Source organism: Trachypithecus francoisi, unplaced genomic scaffold (genome assembly GCF_009764315.1).
Source record: "Trachypithecus francoisi isolate TF-2019V2 unplaced genomic scaffold, Tfra_2.0 Contig00395, whole genome shotgun sequence".
NCBI classification, from domain to species: domain Eukaryota; kingdom Metazoa; phylum Chordata; class Mammalia; order Primates; family Cercopithecidae; genus Trachypithecus; species Trachypithecus francoisi.
The window spans coordinates 111557-130851 of NW_022680616.1; the positions used below are offsets into that span (position 1 = coordinate 111557).

The 19295-nt window shown below is 51.8% G+C and overlaps 1 protein-coding gene across 1 annotated transcript; it reads left to right on the forward strand.

The window, feature by feature from the left end:
• Window positions 1-10626: 10626 nt before the first annotated feature.
• Window positions 10627-19287, forward strand: LOC117083819 (glutathione hydrolase 1 proenzyme-like). The gene is given in 8 exon segments (XM_033211898.1): window positions 10627-11119; window positions 12133-12285; window positions 15069-15199; window positions 15321-15407; window positions 17954-18146; window positions 18540-18664; window positions 18667-18696; window positions 19183-19287. Coding segments are annotated over 7 exon segments (753 nt in total). The 5' UTR covers window positions 10627-11119; window positions 12133-12136; the 3' UTR covers window positions 19221-19287.
• Window positions 19288-19295: the final 8 nt, after the last annotated feature.

Sequence of the window (19295 nt, forward strand, 5' to 3'; positions counted from 1 at the left end):
AGGCAGGAGAATGGCGTCAACCTGGGAGGCGGAGCTTGCAGTGAGCTGAGATCCGGCCACAGCACTCCAGCCTGGGCGGCAGAGCGAGACTCCGTCTCAAAAAAAAAAAAAAAAAAAACCATCAAACTGTTTTCCAAAGTGGTGCTGCAGTTTTACATCCCCATCAGCAGTGTTTGGGAGTTCCTGTTGCTTTATATCTTCAACAGCATGTAGCATCGTCAGTTTTTTAAACATCAGCCCTTCTTCTGGGTGTGTAGCAGTATCTCTGTGGCTTTAATTTGGCATTTCCCTAATGACTAATGATGTTGAACATCTTTTCATGTGTGTGTTTGCCATCTGTATCTTCTTAAGTCTGTTCAATTTTTTTCCTATGTTTTATTATTGAGCTTTCCAAATTATTATTATTTTTTTTTTCAGATGGAGTTTCACTCTTATTGCCCAGACTGGAGTGTAATGGGGTGATCTCGGCTCTCTACAACCTCTGCCTCTGGGGTTCAAGTGATTCTCCTGCCTCAGCATTCCTGAGTAGCTGGGATTACAGGCATGCACCACCACTCATGCACTGTTGGTGTGATTGTAAATTCGTTCAGCCATGGTGGGAAGCAGTTTGAAGATTTTTCAAAGAACTTAGAAAAGAACTACCATTCAACACAGTAATCCCATGACTGGGTATATCTGCACATCATTCTAAAAAAAAAAAAGTCACTTGCACCTGTGTGTTCATCACAGCACTATTCACAAGAGCAAAGACATGGAATCAACCTAGATGCTCATTAACAGTGGATTGGATAAAGAAAATGTGGTACATATACACTGTGGGATACCACTCAGCCATAAAAATGAATGAAATTATGTCCATTGCAGTATCATGGATACAGCTGGAGGTCATATCTAAAGCACATTAAGCAGAAACAGAAAACCAAATACCACATGTTCTCACTTACAAGTGGAAGCTAAGCACTGGGTTCACATGGACATCAAGATGGAACAATAGACACTGGGGACAACCACAGAGGGGGGAGAGGGAGAGGGACAAATGCTGAAAACCTACATATTGGGTCCTATCTGGGTGCTGGGGATCATTCATAGCCCAAACCTTAGCATGGCACAATATACCCATGTAACAAACCTGCACATGTACCCCTTGAATCTAAAGTGAAAGTTTTTTTAAAATCTCATGGGATTCATTGGAGCAATTAAAAGAAGTTGAGTCCATCCATGCCCCATTCAAAATCCAGGAGTGGCTCACAAATGCTCTGGTCTTAGAGTTTCATTATGGGTTTTGTGATACAACACAAACAGGCAGAAGGGAACTGCATTTAATATACTTGAAATGAACCATCGCATATAAAATAAAACAATACCACTTGCGGCCAGGCATGGTGGCTCATGTCTGTAATCTCAGCAGCACTGTGGGAGGCTGAGGAGTCTGGCAGATCATTTGAGGTGAGGGGTTTACATGCCCACCAACAGTGTTTGAGGGTTCCCCTCTCTCCACATCCTCACCAGCATTCAATATTGCCTGTCTTTTTGACAAAGGCCTATTTTAACTGGGGTGAGATGATATCTCATTGTGGTTTTGATTTGTGTTTCTCTGATGATTAGTGACATTGACATGCCACCATGCCTTCGGTTGGCCTTAACTCAATTATACATCTAACATTGACATGACTAAAATAGTCACTATGAAGCCAATAGTGCCACTGGTATCACGTAGAAGGATACAAGACACGAAACACTGTGTGCCAGCAGACTGGTATCATGCCTGTGTCTTTAGCAGGGGTCCTCATGGCTGTGCACACTTCAGTCCAGGGGCTATTCTCTGGATTCTGCTCCCCAAGTGACACCTCAGGTGCAAAGGAACAAGGTCACATGGGCGGGCACAGGGCTACCCAGCTTAGAAGCCTGTGTCCCAAAAAGGAACTAAGATTTCTTTTAACAGTCCCATGGTCAAAGTTTTCAAGGGTCCCAGCAACGGACATGCCTAGTTACAAACACCACTGCACTCAGGGAAACCCAAAGTGTGGTTTACCTCTTGATTTTTTCTCCAAAGTAAGCCACCAAAAAGTTGACCACAGACTTCAAAACATTTCTAACAATAGCAAAGTTCAATTGGTGGCAGACTTCAAAAATTGCAATTCCTCTTCTCTAACTCCAGATGCCCCCATTGTTTACAACTCATTCATAGCTCTCCCAATTCAGATAATGATGACCAACTATGGACCATTTTTATATGTAGTCTGGTAACCCAACACAGATGACATTCCACCTTTTCCAGGGTTCCAAGGGAACTGACTCAGAAAGTTAACCCAAGTTCATATTTATTTCTAGAGAAAGATTTAAAAAATTTCTAACTTTATTCATGCATACACAATACAAGGGTACATGAAATTTCTGAGAGACCTTCAACCTCACTGCTGAATTTTCAAGAGCTGTGACAAACCTTAATGTCAAACCAAGACTGATTTTATAGCAGAACTGCCATCACATCTGTCAGCTGGATCTGCCATGGACTTTTTTGTGTCGCATCAAGGGCTTCCCCATGTCTGTGAGTTGTTGAAAGTATCCCAGCCCCAAACACATTGTTTTTCTTTCTCATTTTTTTGGGAGATGGAATCTCACTCTGTCCCCCAGGCTGGAGAGCAGTGGCACAATCTCGGCTCACTGCAACCTCCACCTCCTGAGTTCAAACGATTCTCCTGCCTCAGCCTCCAGAGTAGCTGGGACTACAGGCGTGTGCCACCAAGCCCGGCTAATTTTTAGAGATGGAGTTTCACCATGTTGGCCAGACTGGTCTCCAACTCCTGACCTCAGGTGATCCACCCGCCTTGGCCTCCCAAGGTGCTGGGATGACAGGCATGAGCCACTGCGCCCAGCAGGCAAACACATTTCTAGTTCATGCATACATATGCCAGGTGGGATGAACCTGCCCCAGGGCCCCCGATGGTGCTCATGGGTAGAGCAGGGTGATCCCAGGCCCCAAGATGGCAGGCTTGGATGCTGGCAGCAGGTGGTCTGGCCTGTTGTTAGGCACCCTGCTGGTGCAAGCATGTGCCAGAATTGGCAGGAAGGGCAGGTCTATCCCCAGGTCCCTGCATGGAGTACTTGGGCACTTGTGGGGTGGGGGTTCTTTGGGAGGGGTCAGCCTGTCCTCGGGTCCTGTGGGAGCCTGCATGGACACAGGTTGTGGTTGGTGGGCTGGGGTAATCCCCGGACCCCTGAATGTCATCCTTGGGCACCAGGGGCAGATGGCCAGGCTCTGTTGTCAGTCCTCCCTGTGATATGTGTCTGTGCCCATAGCAACAGGTGGGCAGAGCAATTTCCAGGCTCCCAGGTGGTTTGCTTGGGTGGCAGTGGTGCCGACTGGTTGTGAGTGGGGTGAGTCTGCATTCAATAGTCAACTCAGAGACCCCAGATGCCATTTTCCATGCCAACTGGCCTGCCCACCACCCAGAAAGACTCTGGACATTATGCCATGTGGCTGGCCCCGCACTGGGCCAGGCCTCCATGAGTATAACGAAACGTGGGAGGCAGGAGGTCTGGACCCTGCCCTGGGGAGGGAGAAGAATGGGACATAGGCAGTGGTCATTGAGCAGAAGAGACAGAATGAGCAGAGGATGCTGTGAGGCAGTGAGTATAAGGAATTATATAGCTGAAGGTATTCATCTGACATATACCAGAAACTAACACAAAGTAAAAAAATACGAAAACCAAATAATCCAATAAAACTTGGGCAAAGAACCTATAGACACTGCTGAAAAGAAGGCAGGAAATGGGCCAGGCGCGGTGGCTCAAGCCTGTAATCCCAGCACTTTGGGAGGCCGAGACGGGCGGATCATGAGGTCAGGAGATTGAGACCATCCTGGCTAATACGGTGAAACCCCGTCTCTACTAAAAAATACAAAAAATTAGCCGGGCGAGGTGGTGGGCACCTGTAGTCCCAGCTACTTAGGAGGCTGAGGCAGGAGAATGGCGTGAACCCGGGGGGCGGAGCTTGCAGTGAGCTGAGATCTGGCCACTGCACTCCAGCCTGGGCGACAGAGCGAGACTCCGTCTCCAAAAAAAAAAAAAAAAAAAAAAAAGAAAGGCAGGAAATGAACTAACAGGTAAAGGAAAAGCAAAAACAGAATTTTGAAAAGGCAATCACCAGTGTAGCTTTGCAGAGAGGGAAACTCTTTGACACCACTGGTGGAAACAGAAATTGGTGTACACACTATGAGCAATAGTCGGCAGTTCCTCCTCAAATGAAAAATACAACTACTATGTCATCCAGCAGTCTCAGTACTGGGAAATACAAAGTACATGGATGTATTATGCTCCCGGATTACAAATGACATAGAAAAGCTATAGTGATCCAAACAATATGGTATTGGCATTAACACAAAAATACAGAACAGACACAATGAGGCAGCCAAATATCAAACCCAAATTCGTATATGATAGATACATTAAAAAAAATACACCCAGGGAATGGGAGACCCCAGGCTGCCTTTTGTCGGGATGCTGAAGTGTCCTGGGGTCTACAGATGCCGCTCATCTGGGCTCTGGATGGTCTCTACTCCATGAGGATTTCCAGAGTTTCCCATCAGCCACCCTCAGGGTCAGGGGGGCTCCCATGGGGCTGTGACCATCTGTCCCAGTCTTTCCTGTCTCCATGACACACCGTGTGACCTACGTATACTGCAATATGTAGGTGTGTGTACTGAAAGTGTACAGTGAAGATGACCTACAACCGATGCTACTCAAAGTCTTCCAGAGATTTTTCAGATATCCCCAGATGAAAACAAACTAGTGACATTCCATGGTTTTGCAAACCAGAACCAACAACTGCACAGAAACAGCTCCTTATGCTCCATCAGACACTCTCCAGACCTGCCCCACGCTCGCAAACGTAACAAACAAGCATGAACCCAGGCAGTCTTCACTCCTAAGGGCCACTTAACAACCTCTATCAGTCAGGAAGCCTTTGATCTGGGCCAGGCTGCCGACCCACAGGGGTTAATTGTGCCTCTAATGCTGAGTGTTGCTTCCCCTCACTGGGCTAAGCCTCACCCTTGCACCAAGAGGGTCCCTAGGAAAACTGCTGATCAACATCCAGGAGCCCATGTGGAACGTTCCAGCAACCTGGATGACCTCGGCCACCTCTAGTACCAGCCTTTCCCTCTGTGGGGCTCCCTTCCTGGCTCTTGCTCATGAAGGCTGATCTAAAGTGACTGAGATGTCCTGCTCCCTTAGCCACCCAGGTCACCCTGATGGCATCACACTGGCCAGAGGCAGATGTCTGCATTCAAGAATGAGGTATTCACAGTCCGACTTCCCTGGTGCAGGGGACAATGCCTGGCACCTCCAGACAGCCAGAACTAGGTAAGGAATCCAGCTCTGACACAGCTGAAAGACTGTGTGGCAGACCTGGAGAGATTCTCTGGGCCTGTGTCCTCTTCTGGCTCACTGGATTCTTAGGAGGATTATTGAGACACTGGACTTAAAGCTCTCAGCCTAGGGCCCAGAATGCCACAGGGAATCAAATCAGGGTGACCAAGGACTGAAGACTTCTCCTTGGCTGGGAATGGGGGATCAGGGTTGCAGAGACAAGGGGCACAGAGTGATGCCTGTGCCATCAGAAGATCTGGTCTACCCTGGGCTCCTCAACCTGAGTGTGAGGTCTTGCCGGGACCTGAGCTCACCTGCCCCTTGGGAATCCATTGTGACTGCAGTCCAACGGGATCAATGTCCTCACTGATGCCAGACAGAAGTCCTGGGAGGTGCGAAGGCCTCCTGTAGTGGCAGGCAGTCTGGCTGGTCCACAGGTGTGTGCTTCAGCAGGTCCTGGAAAGGGATGAGCTGGTGAATTGGAGGATGTGTTTCCAGGGCTCAGTGAGAAGCCCCTGGGGAATGCTCAGTCCTCACCAAAAGAATTCAAAGGGCAGGCACTCAGGGACCCACACTCATGCCTGCAAAATCTGAACTGAAAATTAGAATCAGAGCAGCAGGGTTGACTCTAAAAGGGCCCTGGCTCGCTTTTCTCCCTGCTGCAGTCATCACTCTTTTCCCCTGGCAGAGGCAGCAGGTTGGAGGCTCATCTCACCTAGCAGCTGGGAGAGACACCCCTCTACCCACCCTGCAGCTGCTCCAAAGGTCCTGGAGATCAAAAGACAGGGGTTGGGGGAGCAAGATGTTCCTGCCTTCACCAAGAGAGCAATTGGCCAAATGTCAAGCTCAGTAGCTAAGCTCTATTGAGGCCCTGGCCCTGTTGGCATGGTTACCTCAGGCCAGGCAGGCATACTCAGGGCCTAGGATCCCTCTGCCTGACTTTTCAAATGGTCTGTTTGCAGTGACTCTGGTGCTCCCCCACCCCAGGCTCAGTCTTCTGAGAAACCCCTAAGCCCTCTCTGGCCCTTCAAGGGCATTAACACTCATGTGTAGGACCAGGATGCTCTGAGTGACTTACTTGGTCAATGGGCTGGTACAGCAGAGCTGTTGGGGACAGCAGAGAGAAAAAGGACAATGACATACAAAAAACCACTCAACACCTCAGAGACCAGTTTTTCCCCCACCCGCCTTGCTCCCCACGTGAACACCCGTTTGCAGGAAGCCAAAGAGGATCCACAGCAGCCTCCACCTCTGTTCTCACTCCCAGGACAGACCAAGCAGCAAGAACAGGTGACACACAGCCCTGGTGACCATGTCCCCTCTCTACCCATGCCTATTCTCCCATCAGACTTGGCTTCTTCGAGGACTGCCCCAGTCCTGTCCAGCCCTTACCTGGCTCAGAGCAGATAATCCCATGCACCTCCCACCCTGAATCACACGGCTACACCCAGCACATTCTACAGAGGCCCAGCACACTCTGGGTCACATCCAGAAACTCCAAAATAGGGGAGGAGACAAGCTGTTTCCTAGGAAGGGCAGCTCCCCAGGCCTGGTCATTCTCAGACTCCTCCAGCCAAAGGCCGGGAACAACCTGGGATGGCCATGCTTCGCTCTGACCCACACGACTGACCTTGCCTCCTCTATGGGAAGAGATCCCTCCAAACAGCCTCAAACCCAGACATAACAGGACAGGACAGGCTGCGTGCTAGGGAGGCCAGCCAGATCTCCACACAAAGGCTCTGCTCTTAAGCAGAAGGCAGCCTCAGGGGCAAAAGTTTCCTGAAGCAACTCAGGTCAGGCCTCACATACAAGAGCCCCAGAGGCTGCAAAAGCACCAGCTCAGCCAGCCAAGAACCCAGGGCCACACCCTTCTGAGACCCAGACTCCAAGTGAGGATCACTGGGATTCAGCAGAACCGGAGGACGTGACAGCTGGCGGACCAACACTTCCCAACACCCTTTCAGCAAGCAGCTGCACCCCTCCTGATGTGAGTCACTCCACTTCAGTCCTGCACCTGGATGCCTCTGTCAAGGGGGACGTGATATTTGGCCTCCTGTCATAGGAGCAGTGAGAGGCAGGATGGTGGTCTGGGAAGAAGGATCCTATGGGACTGGGTGTCCAATAGGACCAGGTTGTGACAGATCCCACAGCCAACACTCATGCCCCAGTGAACCCCCAAACCCAACAGCTCCCCAAAGCCCTCGATGTAAACAGCCTGTGCATTGCTAAGCAGACACTTCAGGGAACAATCTGCTGGCTGTGAAGAAGATGCAGCCTCAACAGGATTCCACAAGCCTCTGCAAGCAAAGCCTTCTTTGCTTGGGTGCCTATTCAAAGCACTAGGGAAGCTCTTAAAAGATACAGACAGTAGCTCACGTCTGTAAACTCAGCATTGTGGGAGGCAGAGGCACGAGTACAGCTTGACATTAGGACTTTAAGAACAGCCTCGGTGGAATAGTGAGACCCTGTCTCTACAAAACACAAAAATTAGCATGGCATGGTGGTGCAGGCCCATAGTCCCACCCATTTGGGAGGCTGAGAAGGGAGGATTCCTTGAGCCTGGGAGGTCAAGGTTGCAGTGCCCATGATCATGCCACTGTGCTATAACCTGGGCCACAGCACAAGATCCTGTTATAATCAAACAAACAAAAAACCAAAGATGCCTGTCTTCTGCCCCATCAAATAAACCCAACTCTCCGCAGGGTGACACAGGGTATTCACATTTTTAAATATCGCTTTTGCTGAAGTAAATGTAATGGCTGAAAACCACTGAGTTCTGTAAATACACTTCCTATGACTTATTTGTAGCCCTTTTATATCTAGCAATTTCTGGAGACCCTCTCTCTGGGCTTTGGAAGCCAGAATGGGCAGGGCCAGGTGTGAGGTGTCCTAGGACACTGAGGGTAGAGCACAACTCCCAGCTCAGGGGGACCCATTTCTGAGGCTAAGGCACCCACCAGGGACTCAGCCTGTCTTCAAAGGGAAAGTCACACCTCAGAACCCCAAAACCCAAAAGAAAGCTTGAATTCAGCAGATACCTGCCAGTGGGCCCTGGAGCGGCAGCCCCAGGGAAAACTGCCATTGCACTGTCAGCTCCCCGCAGCCTTCTCTCAGGTCCCAGCAGGAGGAGGGCTCTGACTAAGCTCAGAGGTCTCAACAAATGGCGGGTTGAACCTCAGAGAAGTTATTAATAGGCCTATAGTTACCTCCAGACTCCCGCTGACCAGGGACAAAAATGAGTCCTGGGAGGGCAGCCAGGAAGAAAGCAGGGCAGAGAGGAAACACAGGGAGAGGGGCCCTGGGACCACGTCAGATACGGAGGGAACCAGGGGAATGACAGCAGCCCTGATGATTGTGCTCCCCACAGCTCCTGCATGTCTGTGTCCCCTGAGAATTCAGAAAGAGGAGCCCACTCTTGCCCCTCACCTGTTCCTGGGCTCTGGCAGGCTGGCCTGCTTCCTGCCCCAGCCTCACCCACTCTCCACACTCCTCACCACTGCTGTGGGCAAGCTGATCTCTCTGGTTTGCTGGGCTCTCACTCTCTGCACAATAGCACCGAGTTAACTTCTTCGCATGCTTTATTTTCTGTGATTAAAAAAGGAAGCAATTCTCACTAATGCCATATATCAGAGGAGAAAACAGGCACAGGGATGTCCTATGACTTTCTCACGATCACAAAGCTGTAAGTGGGAGCTGGGCTTTGAATGGAGGTCTACCCATGCTCCTAAAGTTGAGCCGTCCTCCAAGGAAAGGACAGCACTGTAAAAGCTCAGTGAATGGGACTGGAGGGTCCTCACTAAGGCCTGACCAGGCTGGAACCCTGATATCCAACTTCCAGCCTCCATAACTGGGAGAAATATAATTCTGTTTTTGATGAGCTCCTCAGGCTATGGCTCTTTGCTGTAACATCCTGAACTACTCCAGAAGTGCTATTCCATCACCTGTGTCATACTCCATCATTCAGAAGGGAGTCACTAACCCCCAGTGCTGTCTTTGTGGATGCTGTCCACCCTAGGCTGAGATGAGGCACAGGGTCTGGGTCTAAATAAAATGGGAAGACACTGGAAGGTGCAACGTCAGAGGTGAAGGTCTGAATTTCATTTAATCTCAACCTCTACTGGTGCAGCATAAAAGATGAGGCCCAGAGCAAAAGTGTCTTCTCCTGGGACCGCACTGTGGACCCCAGGCCCACTGGAGGTATATTCCATGCTACCTCTCAACGCTTCTCATATTTCTTCCATCTGTAAGTGTGTGCAATAAACTACAGGGAACACCACACCATGAGTTTTTTAAGATCTATCTCAAACACACCTCTTGAGTTCCCTACGAGGGAGATGTTAGCGTAACCCCCATTGTGCATGCTGGGAAGCTCCCAAAACACCAAAGGAGTTCCCTAGGGTCTCACAACTGCTAAGATAAAGGTTGTTTGACCCAGAACTGTCTCCTCAAACCTGGGACCCTGGTTACATCCAGGTCTTCCCAAGGTGCTGAAGGGGTACACTTTGGCATAACGGTGAAAATTAAGGAGTTGATGGGGGAGGGTGAGCGGCCAGAAGCCCAGAGGCGCCTTTGAGTAGGTCTTATGGAAAGGAGGAGCTTACAGGATGGAACCTACAAGATGTGACCTCACTTTCTTACTGACAGACCCCTACAGAACTTAGAATTCTGGTAACTAGGCACCCATATTATACACACAGCCCCATTTCCAGCTCAGTTGGTAGTCGACACTCGAGAGAACAACATGTTCTCCTGCTGTGTCCCAACATGCTGCCAACCTCCTCGTCGCAGAAGAGGCCAAAATGAGACTGTTTCCCGAGAATATAGATATTGGTTCAACCCTCACCCTCGACGCCTCTGGCCCTTTACCAGAAGGCACTCACAGGTAACACAGGGCCCAGGGCAGGCCCGTCCAGGCCAGGCCTCAGCTGTGTCCATCAGGGCAGTGCTGAGCCCTCCCCATGTGTTTGGGGGAAATAGGAGAAGAGGGGCCCTCCCTGGACAGGAGCAGGTAGGTTGTCGGGGGTTTGGAGCCTGGTCAGTATGTCAGGTTCACAGCCCAGGCCGTGCCTTCAGGATGGGAAGGTGAGTGTCGAGGACACAGTTTGTCTGCTCAGATCTGAATCTCAAGACCTCAAGCTGTCATCTGCCAGAGACCTCAACCTCCTCTGGCTAGAGGTCTATGCAGATGGTCCTATGTGCCAAATCCTGTTGGAGAAGGGGGTGCCAGGGAGGAGTTCTAATGGGGGTATCCCAGCCCTGTGAGGGCACCCACCCCATCTCATTGAATGGGGCAGAGCAGGTGAGGGTGTGATGGATGGATGGGCCTCATCCCCCTGCTTCCACTGTCTGGGGTCCTCCGTCAGCCTGTCTGCTCAGATCCCTGAAATTGGGGGTTGAGGAAGGACCCTCCTGCATCATGTGACTCCCTTCAGCCCAGGTGACCAGGGTCCTTGGAGTGACATCTCCTAGAACCTTGCCTGTAGCCCTGCAAGTTGGGGAGAGGGCCTGTTAGGAGAGACATCCCTGTCCTGGGGTTGTAGAGGTGATCTAGGCTCCTCAGACCTTGTGGGGCCTCAGATGCTTACATCTCTAGCCCCTCCTGGTGTGGGCGTCTGGCTGCACCCCAGCTCTGTGGCCTCATCTCCCAGGGAACGTTTGTTCTAATCTGTCTCCTGCTGAAATCCAGCCTCATTCAGCTCAGCGAGGGGGTGAGACCGGTGTGGGCGCACCCTGCAGAAGGATCCCACAGGTGGGCAGAGCCCTGGGTTCTTTATCCGACTGGGTCTGGGCTGGGGGCGCCTCCGTTTCTTGACTGATGAGTGGGTTTGAGTGAGGTGTGCGGGTGGGTGAAGGAGGGCTGGGGGGAGTCACCTGACTTACGCGAAGACACCCTTGAGACAGCTGTGGCTTCTTGGAATTAAGAGGGAAGAGTACAGCATGGAGAAACTGAGGCCCGGGAGGACTTGGCAGCCCTGAGTGGGGGTGGGGGTGGGGGGTCAGCTCTGGAGTAGAGCCAGAGCTGTGATGGGGTTGGGGGACCCTGTGTCCTTGGGCCATGCTTGTCCCACTCCTGGGCTCTGTTTGTGGCTGTGGATTGGGGTGGGACAGGGCCGGTTGTGCGAGGAGTCATTGCCCAACTCCAGGGGGCCCCTGCCACCTCTCAGCTCTATATAGAGATACATATAGTTCTTTCAACAGGTTTCCAGCAGGTAGGGGTTATTAAATCTTACTGAAGGGGTGTTTTTTCTAATTCTCAACTGTGCACTGCAAGGGTAGACAGTGTGGGAGATGGATTCCAACTCCAGGTCTGGGTGGTAAGCGTCCGGTCCAGGGGTGTAGACAGGCCTGGGGAAGCCCCAGACATCTGTGCATTCTCATACCCAGGGGTAGTGACTCCATCCTGGAGGCTGGCAGCGTAAGGGGTGGGTGGGTCCTGGGCTTACCTGCAGGTCTGCAGACCTCCTGGGGCCAGCTGACCTCGGTAAATCCCTTTTGTCTAAGCTTCAGTTTCCTGCCTGTGAATGGGGTTGGGGCTGTGCTCCAGTTTCAGCCTTGTGGCTCTGGGGTTGTGGTGACAAAGCCATCAAGCTGGGTTGGAGGATTAACAGGGAAACTTCAGACTGGCTGCCATGTCTACCTCTTCCTCATACTCCTCTCTCTGCTGCATCCTGGGAAGCTGCTCAGCTCAGCCTAGATTAGGCTCAGTTATGGGTGTGTCTGAGGCTGGGCCTGACCCTGCTCCTTACCCCGTGGATGCAGCAGAGCCATGAAGAAATTAGTGGTGCTGGGCCTGCTGGCCGTGGACATTGTTGGCCTCTGTCTCTCGCTGCCCTTGGCCTCCAAGGAACCTGACAACCATGTGTACGCCAGGGCTGCCGTGGCTGCGGATGCCAAGCACTGCTCTGAGATTGGGAGGTGAGCAGGTCAGGGCATGGGGTCATGGGCCCTGGAAACCGGGCAAGTGGACCTGGACAATACCTTTGCCCCTCTAAGACTCAGTTTCCCCACATGTAAGCTTTGCTTGGACTCAGTAGCCTCTGGGAAGGGGACGGTGACCCCGAGAGCAGGGTGTGGGTCTCCTAGAACCCAACAGGGCCCCTTTTCTCAGTTCTAAGAGTCTCTGTCACTTTGGATAAACTCCTCTGTTTTGTTGTTTGGTTGTTATTTTTACTTATTTCTATTTATTTATTTATTGAGACAGAGTCCCGGTCTGTCACCAGGCTGGAGTGCAGTGGTGCAATCTCAGTTAACTGCAACCTCTGCCACCTGAGTTCAAGCAATTCTCATGCCTAAGTCTCCCAAGTAGCTGGGATTACAGACATGCGCCACCATGCCCAGCTAATTTTTGTGTTTTTGTGTTTGTTTGTTTGTTTCTCCCCTGAGGTGGAATCTTGCTCTGTCACCCAGTATGGAGTGCAGTGGTGCAATCTCAGCTCACTGCAACCTCCACCTTCCAGGTTCAAGTGATTCTCCTGCCTCAGTCTCCCAAGTAGCTGGGACTACAGGCATGTGCCACCATGCCTGGCTAATTTTTGCATTTTTAGTAGAGACAGGGTTTCACTATTGGCCAGTCTGGTCTTGAACCTCTGACCTCGTGATTCATCCCCCTATACCTCCCAAAGTGCTAGGATTACAGGCGCGAGCCACTGCATCTGGCCTAATTTTTGTGTTTTTAGTAGAGACAGGGTTTCACCATGTTGGCCAGGCTGGTCTCGAACTCCTGACCTCAGGTAATCGACCTGCTTTGGCCTCCCAGAGTGTTGGGATTACAGGTGTGAGCTATCATACCCAGCTTATTTCTTTTTTTAAAGGTGGAGTCTTACTCTATTGCCCAGGCTGGATTGTAGGGGAGCAATCATAGTCCACTGCAGCCTCGAACTCTCGGGTTTAAGTGATCCTCCCGCCTCAGCTTCCTAAAGTACTAGGATTACAGGTGTGAGCCACGGCACCTGGCCTCTACTGTTTAGACTCCTGTCTCATGTCATATACAAAGATCAGTTCCCTCCTAAAGACTTAAACAGAATAAATCTTAGGTTTTTGATTTTTTGAGACAGCGTCTTGTTCTGTCGCCCAGACTGGAGTGCAGTGGCATGATCATAGCTCACTGCAGCCTTGAACTCTTGGGCTTAAGCCATCTTCCCACCTCAGCCTCCTGAGTCGCTAGGACTACAGGTGTGCATCATACTTGACTAATTAAAAAAGACTGTTTTGGAGAGATGAGGTCTCACTATATTGCCCAGGCTGGTCTTGAACTCCTGGCCTCAAGTGATCCTCCATCTTGGCCTCCCAAAGTGCTGAGATTACAGGTGCAAGCCACCGTCTCCAGCCAGAAAAAAAAAAAGTTATTAATAAAATACAGCAATTTCCCTTTTTGTCCCACTTATAAAAGTCATATACATTTGTTTGCTTGAAAAAGAGGAAACTGGCTGGGCGAGGTGGCTCATACCTGTAATCCCAGCACTTTGGGAGTCTGTGGAGGGTGGATCACCTGAGGTCAGGAGTTCAAGACCAGCCTGGCCAACATGGTGAAACTTCTTCTCTACTAAAAATACAAAAAATTAGCCAGGCATGGTGGCGTGCGCCTTTATTCTCAGCTACTCAGGAGGTTGAGGCAGAGAATCACTTGAACCCAGGAGGCAGAGGTTGCAGTGAGTTAAGATCACGCCACTGTACTCTAGCCTGGGTGACTGAGTGAAACTCCGTCTCAGAAAAAAAAGGAAAAAAAAAAAAGAAAGAAAGAAAAAGAGGAACTGTAATCCCAGCACTTTGAGAGGTTGGGGTGATAGGATTGCTTTAGATCATGAGTTCGAGATCAGCCTGGGCAACATAGGGAGACCCTGTCTCTACAAAAAAGACAAAAAATTGCCAGGAACGGTGGTTTTTACCCGTAGTCCCAGCTACTCAGGAGGCTGAAGTGGGAGGATTGCTTGAGCCCAGGAGGTCAAGGCTGCATTGAGCCGTGACAATGCCACTGCACTTCATCCTGGGTGACAAAGTGAGACTCTGTCTTATAAAACAAAGGCCACATGCAGCGACTCACACCTGTAATGCCAGCACTTTGAGAGGCTAAGGTAGGTGGATCACTTGAACCCAGGAGTTCTTGACCAGCCTCGGCAACATGGCAAAACCCCATCTCCACCGAAAACAAAACAAACAGAAAAAATTAGCCGGGCGTGGTAGTGTGTGCCCATAGTCCCAGCTACCTGGGAGGCTGAGATGGGAGGGTCAACTGAGCTCAGGAAATTGAGGCTATAGTGATCTGAGATCACACCACTGCACTCCAATCTGAGCAACAAAGAGAAACTATGTCTCAAGAAAAAAAAAAAAAAGAGGCCAAGGCAGGCTGATCATGAGGTCAAGAGATTGAGACCATCCTGGCCAACAAGGTGAAGCACCGTCTCTACTAAAAAATACAAAAATTAGCTGGGTGTGGTGGCACGTGCCTGTAGTCCCAGCTACTCGGGAGGCTGAGGCAGAAGAATCACTTGAACCTGGGAGATGGAGGTTGCAGTGAACCAAGATTGTGCCACTGCACTCCAGCCTGGCAACAGAGTGAGACTCTATCTCAAAAAAAAAAAAAAACCAAACTCGAATGGACTTCTCTTCCATCCTCCTTTAGGCAGGTGGGCAGCAGGGTGTGAATGTGGGGCCAGGATGGAAGCCTGCAGGTTCTCACGTCTTTATGTGCCACATGGCAGTGATGCACTGCGGGACGGGGGCTCTGCGGTGGATGCAGCCATTGCAGCCCTGTCGTGTGTGGGGCTCATGAATGCCCACAGCATGGGCATCGGGGGCGGCCTGTTCCTCACCATCTACAACAGCACCACACGTGAGTGACTTGGGAGAGGCAAGGGAGAGGGGCAGGGGGTGTGGGTTGGGCCAAGGTACAGCTGGGTGGTCCCCGGGCTGACGCGGCATGGGTCTGCCTGCCTACCTGCTTCTCCTTCTAGGAAAAGTTGAGGTCACCAACACCCACGAGGTGGCCCCCAGGCTGGCCTTTGCCAGCATGTTCAACAGCTCGGAGCAGTCCCAAGACGGTAAGCGGTCCTGTAGGTGGCTTGGGGCGTGGGTGCAGAGCCAGCTGGGCCACCAGGAGGGGGCCTTACCCACAGGAGCCTGGCCCCATCAGGGTCCAGGGGCAATTCTAGCACCCCCATCCCTTCCTGGCCCCATAGCATCCTCCCACAATGTGTGGTCAGGACCATCATCACTAGGGTAAAGGGCCGGGAGCTTCTGTTATTTCTACTGAGGCCTCTGGGGCCACCCTGTGCAGCACACGGAGAGAATAATTATTACACTAGCAGACCTTATGGACCAGGGCTCACTGGGGCCCACGCTCTGCTCCGTGCTTTTCACCCACGAGCCCCTCACACCCCTCCCTGCTCCTTTGCGGGAGGGGATGCTGTGTGGATTCCCATTTTACAGGGTGGGGATGCCGAGGCTCAGAGAGGTCATGCAAATCAGCTGAGGTCACACAGCTGGGAGGTGGTAAAGCTAAAATTGGCCCCAGGCTGTCTATACCCTGCCTTTTCTTTCTTTCTTTTTTTTTTTTTTTTTGAGACGGAGTCTCGCTCTGTAGCCCGGGCTGGAGTGCAGTGGCCAGATCTCAGCTTACTGCAAGCTTCGCCTCCCAGGTTTACGCCATTCTCCTGCTTCAGCCTCCCGAGTAATTGGGACTACAGGGACCTGCCACATCGCCCGGCTAGTTTTTTTGTATTTTTTTTTTTTTTTTTTGAGACGGAGTCTCGCTCTGTTGCCCCGGCTGGAGTGCAGTGGCCGGATCTCAGCTCACTGCAAGCTCCGCTTCCCGGGTTTACGCCATTCTCCTGCCTCAGCCTCCTGAGTAGCTGGGACTACAGGCGCCCACCACCTCGCCGGCTAGTTTTTTTGTATTTTTAGTAGAGACGGGGTTTCACCGTGTTAGCCAGGATGATCTCGATCTCCTGACCTCATGATCCGCCCGTCTCAGCCTCCCAAAGTGCTGGGATTACAGGCTTGAGCCACCGCGCCTGGCCGTTTTTTTGTATTTTTTTAGTAGAGACAGGGTTTCACTGTGTTAGCCAGGATGGTCTCGATCTCCTGACCTCGTGATCCACCCGTCTCGGCCTCCCAAAGTGCTGGGATTATAGGCTTGAGCCACCGCGCCCGGCCTATATCCTGCCTTTTCAACAGGCATCCCATTCACTCATTTGTTCATTTGTGGGGATGGTGCTCTAGAGTGTGAGGTGGAGTCTCTCTTTTCTAATCTGGTCTTCAGTGGAGAGGAGGCCCCCAAATTCCCCAGGTACCTGAGGGGAAGTCACTGTCTATCCAGGGACACTGCTCAAAGGAGGCACAATAGATTGTGGGATAAAAGTTGGAGGATGGGAGCGTCTCAACATCTCACGCCTATAATCCTAGCACTTTGGGAGGCCAAGTCAGGAGGATTGCATGAGCCTGGGAGTTTGAGACCAGCCTGGGCAACATAGCAAGACTTTGTCTCTACAAAAAATGGGAAAAAAAAATTAACCAGGTGTGGTGGTATGTGTTTATGGCCCCAGCTACTCGGGAGGCTGAGGTGGGAGAATCACTTGAGCACAGGAGGTTGAGGCTGCAGTGAGCCATGATTATACCACCGCACTCAAGTTTAGGCAACAAAGCGAGACCCTGTCAAAAAAAAAAAAAAAGACTGGGCGCGGTGGCTTGCTCCTGTAATCCCAGCACCTCAGGAGGCTGAGGTGGGTGGATCACCTAGGTCAGGAATTCAAGACCAGGCTGGCCAATATGGTGAAACCCTGTCTCTACTAAAAATACAAAAATTAGCCAGGTGTGGTGGCATACGCCTGTAGTCCCAGGTACTCATGAGGCTAAGGCAGGAGAATCACTTGAGCCTGGGAGGTGGAGGTTGCAGTGAGCCAAGATTGTGCCACTGCACTGCAGCCTGGGCAACAAGCATGAAACACTGTCTCAAAAAAAAAAAAGTTGGAGGATGGAGGAGCAGGGCACACTCACCATAGCAAGTCTTAGACCTCAGGTGAGGATCCTGGGTGGTACCCTTTGGAGTCTTCTGCAACATACTCAATCTTTGATTTTTTTTTTTTTTTTGAGAAGGTCTCTCACTCTTGTTGCCCAGGCTGGAGTGCAGTGGCACAATCTCCTGTCACTGCAACCACCGCCTCCTGGGCTCAAGCAATTCTCCTGCCTCAGCCTCCCAAGTAGCTGGGATTACAGGCACCCACCACCATGCTCAGCTAATTTTTTGTATTTTTAGTAGAGATGGGGTTTCACTATGTTGCCCAGGCTGGTCTCAAACTCCTGACCTCGTGATCCACCTGCCTCGGCCTCCCAAAGTGTTGGGATTATGGGCGTGAGCCACCGTGCTTGGTGAATCTTTGATTTTTTTTTTTTTTTTAAATACTCATTGAGAAACTCAGCATCTGTAGATGTGAAGTTGCTCGGGGTAAGAGAATGCAGGAATCATAGGCAATGGCATAAGCCCCTGCCCCATCTGTAAAACGAGGCAGGGAATGTGCCTGGGATGCTGCCTGCGAGAGATTCCGATGTTCCCCACTCCCGGTCGCTAACTGTGGCTCTCTCTCCCCAGGGGGACTGTGGGTGGCGGTGCCTGGAGAGATCGGAGGCTTTGAGCTGGTGCACCAGCGGCATGGGCGGCTGCCCTGGGCTCGCCTCTTCCAGCCCAGCATCCAGCTGGCCCGCCAGGGCTTCCCCGTGGGCAAGAGCTTGGCAGCAGCCCTGGAAAACAAGCGGACCATCATCGAGCAGCAGCCTGTCTTGTGGTATGTCTGTGGGTGCGGCCCCCGGACACAGGCAGCGCAGGCACAGCCCAAGGACCCTGCAGGCCCCTAGCAGCAGTGGAGTGGCCCTCTGCCTTCAGGACCCCGCACTGATAACGGGCTGAGGAGATGCAGACCCTTCCCACCACGTGTGGGGACACATTCTCAGCCTGGGGTCCCAGTGGCCACTGTGGCTGGCCGTGTGTCCTGAGTGGTAAAGGACACTAGGAGGCTCCTGGAAGGTACACTGGGAGGATGAGCGCTGAGTGACAGGGCCACCCACCTGTGACAGGTGCTGCCCCTGCTTTGCTCCATTCTCCTCTGTGGGCAGGTGTGGGGGGTGGTCTAGCTGAGTCCACCCCACCTGCTTCCTTACGTGAGCCCCCTCTGCCCCAGTGAGGTGTTCTGCCGGAATGGAAAGGTGCTTCGGGAGGGGGAGAGACTGACCCTGCCGCGGCTGGCTGACACCTACGAGACGCTGGCCATCGAGGGTGCTCAGGCCTTCTACAACGGCAGCCTCACGGCCAGATTGTGAAGGACATCCAGGCAGCTGGTGAGTCAGTAACGTCAGGGGCCTGGGTGAGGAACCCTGCAGTGGAACCCTGAGCCGTGGCCCAGAGCCTGGGGTCCTCCGTCCTGCCTGAGCCTGCAGGAAGTTCCTGGTGGAGGAGGGTCAGTGACTGGCCATGTGGGTCCACAGCTCTGCTTATGTCAAAATGAGAGAGACCATACAGTCCAGGAGAGCAAGGCCCTGGTGGGGTAAATGCAGGTGCAAGCGAGAGCCAGGGCTAGGGAAGCACTAGAATACAACCTGAAGATCCAGGAGGACTTCTTGGAGGAGGTAGTGACTGGGCTGCAGATAATTTTGTTAGGCAGAGAGAGGAAGGGATTCCTGGCAGACGAGCAGCTAGGCTAAGGCCCAGGGAGGGGGGCTTGGATTCACCAGGAGGGTTATGTGGGGCGAGGGTCACCTTGAGGGAGGCGTGGGGAAGGGGCTTTGTGGGGCAGGGGCCTGGAGCTTGGCTGTCACTTTCTTCAGGTAATTTTTGTCACTGTTTCATGGAGGAGGGTGATTAGCATGTTGACCTTGACCACTGAGGCTGGAAATTAGCATGCCAATACCCTGTGTGTCTGGAGCTGACTCCTGGAGAA